The sequence below is a fragment of the Pteropus medius genome, unplaced genomic scaffold (genome assembly GCF_902729225.1).
Source record: "Pteropus medius unplaced genomic scaffold, Ma_sr-lr_union100, whole genome shotgun sequence".
Classification (NCBI taxonomy): Eukaryota; Metazoa; Chordata; class Mammalia; order Chiroptera; family Pteropodidae; genus Pteropus; species Pteropus medius.
In genome coordinates, this window is record NW_024356335.1 from 358,545 (window position 1) to 372,601 (window position 14,057).

At 35.3% G+C, this 14,057-nt stretch overlaps 1 protein-coding gene across 8 annotated transcripts in view; it reads right to left on the reverse strand.

Moving 5' to 3' along the window:
* STRBP (spermatid perinuclear RNA binding protein) overlaps positions 1 to 14,057 on the reverse strand; it is a 113,661-nt gene that overhangs the window by 49,006 nt on the left and 50,598 nt on the right. For 7 of the 8 annotated variants that reach the window (XM_039861492.1, XM_039861490.1, XM_039861488.1 and 4 more), the window contains 2 exons: positions 6,110 to 6,277; positions 2,775 to 2,995 (listed from right to left, as the gene is read on the reverse strand). In XM_039861492.1, the coding sequence (XP_039717426.1) occupies positions 2,775 to 2,995; positions 6,110 to 6,112 (224 nt within the window). In that variant the 5' untranslated portion in view covers positions 6,113 to 6,277. Of the gene's footprint in view, positions 1 to 2,774; positions 2,996 to 6,109; positions 6,278 to 8,979; positions 9,108 to 14,057 lie in introns of those variants that run through there. The other variant, XM_039861486.1, reaches the window with a different exon arrangement.

The window sequence follows — 14,057 nt, forward strand, 5'->3', positions numbered from 1 at the left end:
GCAATTTAGGAGACAGCATGACTTCCTGATTTACATCCTGGCTCTGCTACTTGCTGGACAAATTACTTGACTTTTTCAGCCCACGTTCTCATTTGTAAAAAGGTAATAATACTTTCATCTCAAAGTGGTACTGAGAATATCATTTAAGTAATGAACTTAGCCCAGAATCTTGCATATATTAATAGCTCAATAAACAATAGCTATTAATACTTCAAATGGTCTCTACACTTTCTCACGCCTAGATCTTTACTGAGATTTTTTCTTCTACTTGCACTGCCTGCCAAACCCCTACCCATCCTCTAAGCCTACCACAAATGCTACCTCCTTCATAAAGTTTTTTCTGACCCCTAGAACCAGCATATCTCCCTGCTCTGTACTTTCATTTTAGTTACGGGAAATTAAAACAAAGATGCTATGAAAACTGGATCTGAAGTCTGACAGCCTAGAATATAAATCCTGGCTCCACCACACACTCAGTGACCTTAAGCAAGTTAAAGTTTGTTAAGATTCTGAGTCACTTTTTTTTTTCCATAAGCAAATCTGAAGAAGTGGAAATTTCATAAATAAATGGGGGCAGAAGAGGAGGATAATAACAGAGACTAGGTTTATTGTACAATAATGTGAAATGTAATCTAGTACAGTAGCCGCACTCAAGAAATGGTAGCTATTAACTAGCCATTGTTAGCTCACTTATTAAATTCTGTATAATTATGATATACTTATACAGGGGGAGAGGGGAGAGGGGAGAGGGGAGAGGGGAGAGGGACTCTCCCTCTCCCTCTTTCAAAAAATGGTCTTATATAGAAGACAGCATGACTGAGCAGAGGAACTAAGTCCTGATTTACTCCCGTATTTCAACAACGAATTTGAATATAGAAGGCACTGTAAAGCAAGCGACCCAAAAACGGACAATTACTTAAATTCATAACAGAGTCCTAATATTCCTAACAATACAAATGGTGGGAACTTGTGCACTTTGACTTTTGAGTCAGTTTATAAAAAGGTAAAATAAGAGTGCACAGGTGAAACCTGTCTAACAGTGCCTGGCAATAGAAGGTGCTTAATAAATATCAACTAGCCGTCATCTGTCTTTGTGCCCTCTGTAGTACTCAGCATATACCAGGAGTGCAATACACATCTATTATCAAACATAGCTTTGTTCCTGAAGATGTGCCTGCCTCTGGTTTATACAAATAAGGGCACAATTCTGCACAACTTGAGATCTACCACGTGAGAAGAATCAGACAAGCGCTCAACCTGTGACTGTTCCACAAATTGGAGATACTTTACAGAGACAATCAAGAGCATCCACACATAGAGCTATAATTAAAAATCTAAACGAACATAGATAATGCAGTGCATTATCTTTTTGAAATCTTTAAAACAAAAACCTTTAAAACACAGTAACCTGAACCAGTTAAGCAAAAGTCTACCGGAGCCCTTTCCAAAAGTCTGCCCAACCTTGAGAACGAACCACAGAAGATGTATTAAAAAGGCCTGAGCTCCACTGAAATATGAAACTCCTCTTAAAAATGATAAAAATGGCAAATTTTATGTTACATATTTTATAACACACACACAAAAAGTTTTAAAGGGCATAAACGATTCCAAAGTACAATTTAAATACGGAGCGTATGACTATTTTACTTGCACGGGGGCTGGGATATACAGAACAAGATTACTGGACAATACTGCTAATGTTAACAACAACTCCAAATTTTGACAGTATCTTTTTTAAAGCCATCATATGCAGAAAAACTGAATTACTGCCAAGGACCTTGAAAGTGACAAAACTACAATGAGATACAATGTATATATTACCTATAAATAGTTAACAAAGTAAAGGAATTATGTCCTTCAACTGAAAACTGATACTGATTATCTTTCATCTGAAAATGAAAAGGTTACACTATCTTTCTGTGAAGAAATCAATTTACCAATACTTTCCTACTATTATCTACTTATCACATTGATTTAGAATTAAAGCTGGAAAAAAACTTCTGTAACCTCTATCCTCAATTTACAAGTTTTAGTCAATGTTTTCAATCCTATTAATACAGCACAGTTAAATGAGCTTCATCTTTCAAAGTAAATCATACACTTATTCTAATCCTAGTGACATTGCTCAAAACAATAACTCTAAGCTTAGCATGTCATAAAAAGTTTCATGATCTGACTCCAGTTATCACCAGCTTCATCTGACTAATCTCTTACTATTGTTATAGCACTGAGACTCTTCTGCTATAACTGTTGAAGGGTCTGGCTCCCATTAGGCCTTCTTTCATTTCACTATATGGAAGAGAGCGAGCTGGATCCTGGGAATCAATAAGGTAAACAACAGTCAAAAATATCTTTAGAATACATTTTCCTGCACTCTTTCTTCTACACCAGTGTTTTAAAATACCTGGCAAAATGACATTTTATGATTGTCCCAGAAACAAAAAACACTATTTATTTCCAAATTGAGGAGACTGAACCAACACATGAAAAAGATGACATATCGTAACCTCCGAAAGACAAGATTTTAAACAGTTTGGTGCACTCTCCAAGGGCATCTTGCACAAGTCCATCTTTTTCTGGTCTAATCATTATTCCTTTCTTGTTTTCCTTTCAAATTTAACTCAAAAATTCCACAAACATTTACTTCCTTGTTTACAATCATATAAATGAGAAAACCCAAAGAATACCATACACCAAATGAAACCCGGTGGGATGGGACCCTGGACTTTTCTAGGCGCTACTGTAAAGCGCCATGAAGGTCAGGCCACACTCACTTGGAGTAGGTGTCTGTGGCCTCATCCTTCTTCACTTCTGTCTCACTCTCTGTTTTTGTGCCTTTATTTGTTTCATCCAGCCAATCTGAGACATGTTTAAGAGCACATTCAACGGTAGACACCATATTCTGAACAGCTTCAAGTTCCTCTGGAGATGGATAGATTGTTGAATGTTTCACCATAACATGGCGATCATCGTTGGCAAAGGATCTAATAGATCTCTGTCGAGAAGGAAAAAGAAAACAATTACTTAAAATTTAAACAATGCTACCTGAAAAAGATGACATACAACTATATTTAAGTCATAGCATTAATTGTCAAACTGTTGTGAAATAGTTAACATTGAGACAGTAAAAAATTGCTCAGTAATAGGAAGTGAACCCCATTCTGGTAAACACACCAGGAAATTAGAGATCTTTCATTCATGTTTTGGCAAAGTTCACCCAGTTCGCACTTGGTATTATGTATGTAGACACTACCTTTTAGCTGAATCTATGTGTTCTGAATACCACTTCGAAAAGGTCACCCATATCACACATCATCGGTGAGAAACAGATACTTCCTAGCTTGAATAGAATATCTGGAAATGCATGATGGTGACTCATGATACCCAGTCTTCAGTGTCCTCCTTTCTAAACTGTTGGAGATTTTTGTACCTGGAAAAACTGAGCTTTCATAATACAATAATAATACAAAATACAACATTATGCATGAACACTAGAAAAACTGTGGACGTGAGAATGCTGTTTACTATTTGGCATTCAAAACTTTGGCATGAGGCTTTAATTTTTAGAATAGATTAATAGGAGACAATCCGAATTCCAGAACAGGGAAAATATATATTGCAGAAGAATCAAATTCCCAAACTAATTTACAAGTGCATCACATTCTCAATCTAAATCCCCTCAATATGCAACGAAAATAATTTTAAAGCTCACTTGGGGGGAAAAAATCAATAAAAGTATCAAGAAATATTCTACAAAGTTGGTTGGGTGGTATCACTATGCTAAAACAAAATATTGAAAGTTTAAAAAGCAATAATTAAAATTACATGCTGGCTCAGAAGTCAGTGAAGCAGATTAGAGCCTAGAAATAGAATGAATTTCATGAAAATTTAATAGAGTAGATCCTTTACACTCATGAGTCACATGTCAAAACCTTTGAATATTTCCAATTTACAAATACCAAGAAGACACTTATACCAGTAAAAAGCGAAATGAACAAGGATAATTTGGTGAGTTTCCATAAAGCCAAAAAGTATTCCATCTAAAGGGTGGCTACAGTGTCTTCACTTACATGAAATTATGTGCTAGTAAATGGTAAATATTTGTTTTTTAAAGTCTTTACCCCAAAATGTTCACAATTCTTTATTAGTGTTACTCTGTTTTTGTTTGAATATCAATATTTTAAAAATCATATTAATTTGGACACTAGAAAATTAATAGCACAGTATCATTGTTCCTTATAAAATGAGCAAACTATAACTAAAAAGGCAAGCAATTCTTTGAAACTCTGAATTATTAAATTATTATATAATAAAACGACTAAAAACAAAAACAAAACTTCCTTTTTTCTTAGATAAAAGTCATCTCTGTCTAGATTTCTTTCCTGTTCCAAGGCCACAACAAGTTTCCCAGCTGGAGTCTTTTGCCACAAAGAAACAAACTTTAATCACTTCATGAGATTTACTCACTTATCTCAAAACAAATAACAAGAAAACCAGAGAGCCATATAATGAATTAGGTTGTTCTTAGTTGGTTTACTCTTCAGAAAAGAAATTCTACTAATATTTTAGTTCTGGATGGTAGGGAAAATGTTAACTTGAAATTTCCTCTGTCATTTAGTTTTATGATGAGTTACTAAAGTACTTAGTCAGCTAAATTACTCAGCCCCGCACACTGGCCTCACCATAATTAAACTACATGTTGCTACATAACACAAACCTTTGGTGTTTCTCTCACAAATAACACTGACTGCCAACGTTAAATCCAAGAATTGACTAGATGTGACAGCATCATAAAACAATGGTGAAAGAACTCAATAAACAATATTAAAAAAATGGAGGGTGATCTTATTTACCCAAATAAGCTCCAAGTAGATTTTTTTTTAAGTATTAAAAAATCAGATTGGAAGAACTATGCAGAAACAGAACGTTCTCATTCGAATCTGAGACCTAAGGATAGGAGAAATTGGAAAATATCCACCAAACAATTAAATTATGTAAAAACATAAAATTCCTAGACCCAAAAAACTGAGCTAAATTTAACATATAAGTAAACTGGGAAAGGAATTTTCATCAACTATGACCAATAATACGTATAAAGCTTTTCTTTAAATTATAAGAGTATCAATACTGTAATAGATAAATGAGCTAAAGAGGCAAATAATTCACATGGGAGGGAACAAGTCAGCATCATTTTTTTATATCTCACCATAAAACTAAATGACAGAGAAAATCTCGAGTTAAAATTTTTCCCCATCATCCAAAACTAAAATATTAGAATTTTCTCTCTAAAGAGAAAACTGTTATAATCTCTAGAACAAATTTTTTAAAAATCAAACAACACTTAAAGAAACACCATCAGACTTACTAAACAACATATTTCAAACATAATGATGATTAATATTTTTGTGCTTTTTCTCCCACTTATAACATCTTTTTTAAGCCTTTTCTCACTTATACTAAGGGAAAAAATTCACACAACATCCTCCAGAACCAAAATACTAAGAAAAAAATTCAGTATGTTTTACCAATTAAAAAAAAACTAGGCACCAGGTTATGACCTCATCTAAAATCTCAAATTCAAAGTATGAATTTTCTACAAAAAGCACCCACTACAATCACCAATTTGACCCTATTATTTTAAAAGCATGTGGGAAAAGGTGGCTTTTCAAATTAAATACACATTTTATAAACTCCTACGGCCATTCACAGTACCAAAGACTGATTCAGGATTTTTAATTTCCATGGGAAAAAATTAAACTTCAGGTAGAAGACTAAAGAAAATCACATAATTTCAAGTTCAAGGTCACCTTAGCCATTTGTATCAGTTTGCTAATGCCGGTTTTATTAGAAAATATTATTTATGAGCATTCCCTCCTTTGTATTTAATAATTTATGGCCTGCAGGCTCATGGGGCTCCATCTTGTGGTTTAAAGGGCTCATAATAAATCTGAACTCATCTGCTTCGCCTAAACAGTAGAGTGCCATCTTTATTTGATGCACTGGAGCCAAAAGTTAACACCATTGTTTTTCACTTGACCTCACTGTTAACACTTTCAATCTGAAACTACTGAGATCTTTTGTAACTTAAGACACACAAATAATAACCTACCATGGTTTTCTATAGTGTTTTAGCTTCTTTTTCCGATCCTTTCCCCTCTTCCTTGTGGTCTTCACTAGACACTGTTTTGTGTGACAGTACCTCCTCATAAGCCTGAGTCCCCTGACACCTCAGAGTCAATACAGCGAAAATGTCTGAAGACTGCTCTCTGGATTACACCTACAAGAGAAAAAGAAAAATAACTTTTCAAAAATGCTTATTCACAATTCGTTTCGTATCTGAGTGTGGAGCCTATAAACATGCTGTGGATCAAAAAGTAACAATCTTTATAAAGGAAAACTACCTCATTTCAAACAAAAGGCTAACATATCCTTTAAAGGTCTGGGCTCAAGAAAGAGCCTAAGTGATATGGCCAGAAAAGTAACCCTCCTGGGTAGTCACAATGTGGCAGCTGGCTAACTCCTCTCAAAGATAAATACATATTAACAAACACAGATTTAGTAAAAAAGTACCACCTTAAAAAGTAATACTGCTATGGTTGGCAGTAATGTTACAATTAACCTTGAGATTTTTCTATTTGAAATTAGCATTAGTCAGACCTATCCAAAAATCAGATAAGACACCTGAAAATATAACATCACCACTGACTGTAACCATGAGGCTTTTCCATTTGATACTGCCATCAAACAGACAGCACATGTTGGCACAAAGTGTTCTCTTTAATCATTTTTAGGCCTAAAATTCAGAAGGCTTTTTTGGCTCTGATCCCCTAACTCCTGAGACCCTACTCCCCCTCAACCTATTATACACTGTTATGTCAGATGCCTGCATATTCACTAGATCTGACTTCATCACCCATGGATGACTATGGCCAGGATCCTACTGTATATTTCTGTCCAAAGGCTTCATCACTCCTTTGTTCCATCTTTAGGAGATTTTATTCCAGATAGGGTAAAAGTAAACTCTTCTAATCATTGATGAAATCCTTATATAAGCCTACCTACAAAAAAAAATCAAAATAAAAACTAGAGAGTGGCCATCAAAATAGAACACATGCTTTAACTATGTAGGTATCAGGAGTAATTTACACACCACAGAGTACATAAATTCACAAAGAAACAGTTTCCTCCTCATTTCAGCATCTTTTCTTTAATTCCCTTTAAATAAAGAAACCCCCTTATTCTTTTTCTATAAGTTTCCTAACGCAGTCCATACTCTCTTAAAGAAAAAAATCCTTTCTGAATTTTTGGGACCAGGAAAGTTACAGGTATGACATTTAACTCTATCCAATATCGCAAATGAAAAAACAGACCCACCATTATAGTCAAATGATACTCAGCTCTGACCTACATGCAAAACTATTCATATCCTATAACCAACTTCCCTGACACTGGTTTAAAAAGCCACCTGAAGTAAGCTAGTGAAGCTTGACTAAAACAAACAAACAAATGGGTTATGTAACTGGATTAATGGAACCTACTTTATTACACATATCACATCAAGGTAAAGAGGGATCGTGAACACACTCCACGTCATAGGATCCTTTTATACAATAACGATACAAACTAAAGCATGACCCCACGGTACGAGACATTGCAAAGATCTTTTGTCACTAAAATTATACCTTCTATAGAAAGATTGTACCACACAATTTAATTTAGTCTTTGGTATTTCTCATTCCCAACCCTACTCCATTCTAGGGGACTCAACCATTCAGTAACTAGCCGTGAATCTAGCAGCCAAAAAGGATTGCTATACGTTCAGTTGAGGACTGAAAGTCCACAAACTTCACTTTGTAAAAAGGTGAAGGCAATAAAATAAATCATATTAAGAAAGTAGACTGAAAGCAGAAAAAGCAGGAAGAATGCTAAGAAAAAGCTGATGTGGTAGAGAAATTGTGGATGATCAATATAAAAAGTATAGCACTCTTCAGTCATTTAGCACAGTGTAACCATCCCTACACATATATCAAGAAGCCCTGGGAGCTTCGGGGTATTATAATGAGGTAATTCATGATAAAAGCAGTGTAGCTCAGAATCCTATTTTGTTGGTACTATAAAAGGAATTTTGAAATCACCTGGCCCAATTCCACCCACCTCCTCAGTTTAGAAAAGAACTACAATCAGAAATATTAAGGTCACAACTAATCAGGGACAAGGCCTGATCCAGAACCTAAATCATAGCCCTAGGCTCTTCCCCCTACTGTATCAATCTGAGAAAAAAAGCTGAATTACATATGGTAGACTGCAAGCAGATAGGGAAAAACTCCAACACATTTTTAAAGAGTTTCTCTTTTAAAAAATGGTTAACTTAGTGGATAAAATTCTGGCCTTGAAATTAAAAAAATAAAAAATAAAAAAACCCCTCAACTTTGCCATTTAATAGCTATGTGACCTTAGAAAATTATATGACTCAGAAAATCACTTAATTTCCTTGAGTCGCAGTTTCCTTTATCTATAAAATGAGAAAATATTCCACTACTAATAGCTAACATTTAATGGAACTAATTCTGTACTAGACACTGTTCTAAGAGCTTTTCATATACTACCTCATCAATTACTGTCTCATTTAACACAATAAGGAATCTAGAGCATAAAGAATATAACCTAATTAAAATCACAAAGCAAAAGTATACAGTAGAGCCAAGATTCAAACCTCTTTCAATAATATTTTTTTCTCTAAAGGCACTTACACTTATGTTAGGGAATAAACTTTAGCTATTTCAAAAAATACGTAATTACAAAGGCCGTATGACAGAACACAGGCTTTGGAGTCAGACAGGCTTAGAATCAAGTACAGGCATGCCTCCTTTGATTGTGCTCTGCTTTACTGCTCTTCAAAGATATCATGGATTTTTTTACAGATTGAAGGCAAGACCCTCCACCAACAGAGATTACGACTCTTTTTACTGCGATACTCACTTTATTGTGGTGGTCTGGAACCGAACCCGCACTATCTCTGCGGTACGCCTGTACCAGCAACTTTGCCACTCCACTCATGAACCAGAGCTTTCTCCCTTGTGCAATGGGGTGACAGTGTCTACTTCAAACTAAATAAGACAGGATATGAGAATACCGAAAAGCATCTGCCAAAAAGTATAAACTCGATAAATGGCCTTGGGGGGAAAAACCCTCAAATATCAAGTAAAATGTTTTGTTTATACATCAGGTATGTGTACATTTCTCTGAAAAACAAAGTTTAGAAAAATATTAGCTGTGCTCTACTTATTAAGTGTATCCTATGGAGCAAGTGGAATTTAAATGTATAGGCATGTGCGTACATGTGGATCACCTTTATTATCAATAAGACTTTTTTTGTCTTAAACCTTTTTTTTTTTTAATTTTTATTTTCCAATTAGAGTTTACAATAGACATTTTTTAAGTTTCAGGTTTATAAAAAAAAAAGAGTGGAAAGTAGAGAGAATCCCATGTTTCCTTTCTCCCCACCACACACATACCTTCCCCTATTACTATCTTGCATTAGTATGGCACCTTTGTTACTACTGATGAACCAATGTTATTACAATACTAACTAAAGTCTGTAGTTTACTTTAGGGTTCACTCTTTGTGTTACACATTCTATGGGTTTGGATAAACGTATAATGACAAGCATCCACCATTACAGAATCATACAGAACAGTTTCACTGCCCTAAAAAAATCCCATGCTCCACCTATTTACCCACCCTCTTCCAAATGCCATATAGTTAAAATCATATAGTATTTAGTCTTTTCGAATTGGCATTTTACACTTAGCAATATGCATTTAAAATTCCTCCATGTCATTCCTTTTTATCACTGAATAATGTTCCACTGTATGGATATACCGAAGTTTGTTTCACTACTGAAAGACATTTTGGTTGCTTCCAAGCTTTGGCAATTATAAATAAAGCTGCTATTAACATTTGTGTGCAGGTTTTTGTGTGGACATAAGTTTTCAACCCATATGGGTAAATACCAAGAAGCATGACCATGGGATCATATGGTAAGACTATGTTTAGCTTTATAAGAAATTTCCAGACTGTCTTTCATCCAAAGTGGCTGTATCATTTTACATTCCCACCAGCAATGAATAAGAGCTCCTGTTGCTCCACATCCTCATCATCATTTCGTCATGTCAAAGTTTTGGACTTGAGCCATTCTAATAGATGTGTAATGGCATCTCATTGTTGTTTTAATTTGAAACCCCCTGACCACATACAATGTTAAGCATCTTTTCATATATTTATCTGCATCTGTATATCTTCTTTAATGAGGTGTCTATTTAGACCTTCTTCCCAGTTTTAAATTGGGTTGTTTAGTTACAGAAGTTCTTTGCATATTTTGGGTACCAGTCCCTTTATCAGATATGTGTTTTGCAAAGATTTCTCTCTATCTCTGACTTGTCTTTTCATCCTCTTGACAGTGTCTTTTGTCTTCTGTAGAGGAGAAATTTTAAATTTTAATGAATTCCAACTTATCAACTTTTTCCTTCATGGATCATTCTTTTGGTTGGGTTGTATCTCTTTTTTAACTGACCTTTAAACGTGAAAGGCTTTAGATGTCAGGATATCTAGTCTGCAAAATTAGGTTTTTATATGTGTGAACATTAGATCCTTTTCCTAGGAGCAAATCTCAAAACTGAAGAATGACTATGTCCTCTATACTCAAGCTATAAAACTTAGTCAAATATTTAGGAATTTCTCTAAAATACAATTGGGAGAAAATATTTTAAATTAAGGCAAAAAAAAATAATTTAATATACTTACTTTCTTGAGAGATCCCATGTTATGTCTTGCAAACAATGTGATACAGAATTCAGGAAATTATTTACTCTCAAAATAGTAACAATAGGAAACTTTAAATTTTGTCAATACTAACATATGCAAGTTCTCCAAAAGAGGCTATATAAAAATAAAATATCCAGGCTTTATTTCTCCATTATGAAAGAACAATCACATGTCCACTATATTAAAGAAAAACAAAATAAAATTAGAAAAAGACACCTCACTGATATCACAAGAGGCTCAATTTAAAATAAATTATGTGAGATTTACAAGTAACTACATATTTATTAATTGCCTATTCTGTATCTGGTACTATGCTTGGTAGTACAGGAAATACAAAGATGAATCAACTCAGACATACTAAGAGAAGAGCAAATACTACATACAAATTCAGTACTCCCCCAAATCCCTTCAAATAGATTAAACTTTCTCTACATGGTGGCATTCAGTTTCTGTACAATACTAATGTGAAAAGAATTGGATTTCGGTATTTTCTTCCAAAAATTTCCTTATATTTTCTATATAAAAAAGGGCACATAGGGGAAGGCTCAACTGAAAAACCTATAGATTACACATACCTATGCCAAAATCCAGCTATTCATCCCTACCCCAAAACACCTACAATGATAGAAAAGCTCAGTCCCACCATATCATCTGAAACCTTACAACACTGGACTCAGGTCAAAAGGTTCTTTCTCGATTAAGAGTTTAAACGAAAGTTGTACAATGCCTGTAATCCTAACATAAAATGCACTGTACAAACCAGCCAAGTGGAACCAGAATGCTTTCTGAATACTTACTTTCAAGGAGTAAAATGGAAAGGATGTTATCAATGTCCAATCACAGAAAGTGGTAGCAAGAAAACACATCTCCTCACTGAAATAAAGGGACACTAGCCCTTTCTAATCTTTGACAGCTTTGTGACAGAACTGTATCAGACAGTTAAATGGTCAAAGAACCAATAATGTAATGCATCTCTATAAATCTTTGTTGGTCACCTGTAATATGCCAGTCACTGTTCCAGGCACTTAGGACACATCAGTGAACAAGACACAAGAATACCTACCCTTGTGGGTTTAAGTCCAGTGGAGGAAAAACCACCAAAAAAAAAAAAAAAAAAAAAGAGATAAAATTATGTAAATTAAACAGCGTGTTAGAAGGTGTAGAGTGCTATGGAAGAGAGAGAGAGAGCAGGTGACACACAAGTACACTCACGTACCATACAGAGGGGGAATGCAATTATAAAGAGATGGTCAGTCTGCACTGAGAAGGTATCACCTGGCAAAGATTTGATGTGGTGAGGGAGTTAGCCAAGCAGATATCTATGGAATGAGCATTCCTGGCAGGGGAAGGAAGACTGTGCCTGGTCAGGTGGAAGAACAACACAGAGGCCAATGTGGCTGGATGGCTGGAGTAGGGTGAGGTCAGAAGAGAAGGGCAGCAAGGACAGAGGGGTGGGAATGAGGCGCCAGATCATATAGGGCAGAGGTTAGCAACCTTTTTCTTTAAAGGATCAGATACTAAACACTTTAGGCTTTTCAAAGCATAAGGTCTCTACTATTCAGCTCTGCCTTTGTAGTGCAAATGTAGCCACAGACTATATATGAACAAATGAGTGTGGCTGTGTTCCAGTAAAACTTTACTTATGGGCACTGAAATTTCAATTTCATATAATATTCGTGTCACAAAAATGTCAATATTTGATTCTTTTAACCAATTAAAAATGTAAAAACCATTCTTAGCCCACATGTCATACAAAAATAGGTGGGCCATAACTGTCAACTAAAACAGGTCACTTTAAGGACTGTGGCTTTTACTTTGGGTGAGATGGGGAGCCCTTAGAGGGTTTTGAGCAGAGAAGGCACAATATCTGACTCATATTTTTAAAAGGTCACTATGATTTTTATGTTGAAATACATAATAGAGAGGGCAAGGGTAGAAGGAAAGAGAGTACTTAGGAAGCTTAGAGATCTGATTCTGGATATATTCTGAAGGTAAGATGACAGGACGTCCTAACAGAATGGATGTGCAGTGGGAGCAAACTGGGGGCAACAGGAGTGACTTTGAGGTTTTTTAGCCTGAGCAATGAGTTAGGGAAGGTGCAGGGAGAGCAGGTTTTAGGATTAAGATCAGGAATTCCATTTTGGACATGTTGAATTTGAGGTATTTATTAGGTATTCAAGTAGACAACTAGATAAACCTATAGTTTAGAAGGGAGGTCTGGATTAGAGTATAAATTTGGTACTTTTAGAATATAGGTAGCATGTAAAGCCACCAGACCACCAAGGGAGTAGGTGTACCAATGAATGGGAAAAGGCAGAGGAGGCACGACTACAGTCACAAAAGGAGTGGCCTGAGAGGTAGGAAGGAAACTAAGACTGCTGTGAAGAAAACTCATGAGGCGAGCTCTCTGAATTAAAAACAGGAAACGAGATACAGCATGAGAATGGAAATCCTGAGTTTTAGTCTGCGTTTTCCTACTAAGGATGTTTATGATTCAAAGATACCTATATTTGGAAGTCTTGTGTATTACTGTGTAGTTTTAATCATTTATATAAATTTATCCTCTGCCATACTATTCTATCCCCACTTCGTCCCATCTTTGGAGAAAACTTTTCCTTGAGAATATCAGGTAAAAACCCTCAATGACTTCACTACCCCAAGCAACTGACATTCTGCTCAGATATTAAGTGTGGCACCAAGGTCTTCCATAATACAACGTTAATGTAATTTTCTCTGGCATTTCTCTGACCACGGTAGTTCCAACCGAAATGGGGATTATGACTCTTGCTTGGAACACCTCACAATGTACTACCGCTAAGTTTTAAGTTTAACCTTTTGCTACAACCTCTACCATAATTTGTCATTGTTCCATTCATTAAATGTCCATTTCAAATCTACCCCTCCACAAAAGCTTTGCCTAATACTTGACTTTAATATAATTTCTTCCTTCTTTGAGCCATTCAGCACTTTATCAACTTCCTTTATGACATTTCTATTACTCAGTTTTAGTTCTTTTTATCATAAGCTCCTTAATAAAATGACTTAATCTTTATCTCCAAAGCACCTAGTACAATGCCCTGCACTCAGGAGAGGCTCAATAAAACTCTGAATTCAATTCTAAATTTATCTTTCTTTAGAGAGTACCATAACTGCAGAATCGAAGAAGATTCATCTGAAAGGTCACCATCTCTTCCCATATATTTCCATGGCAGTCATCATACAGTGACTTATAA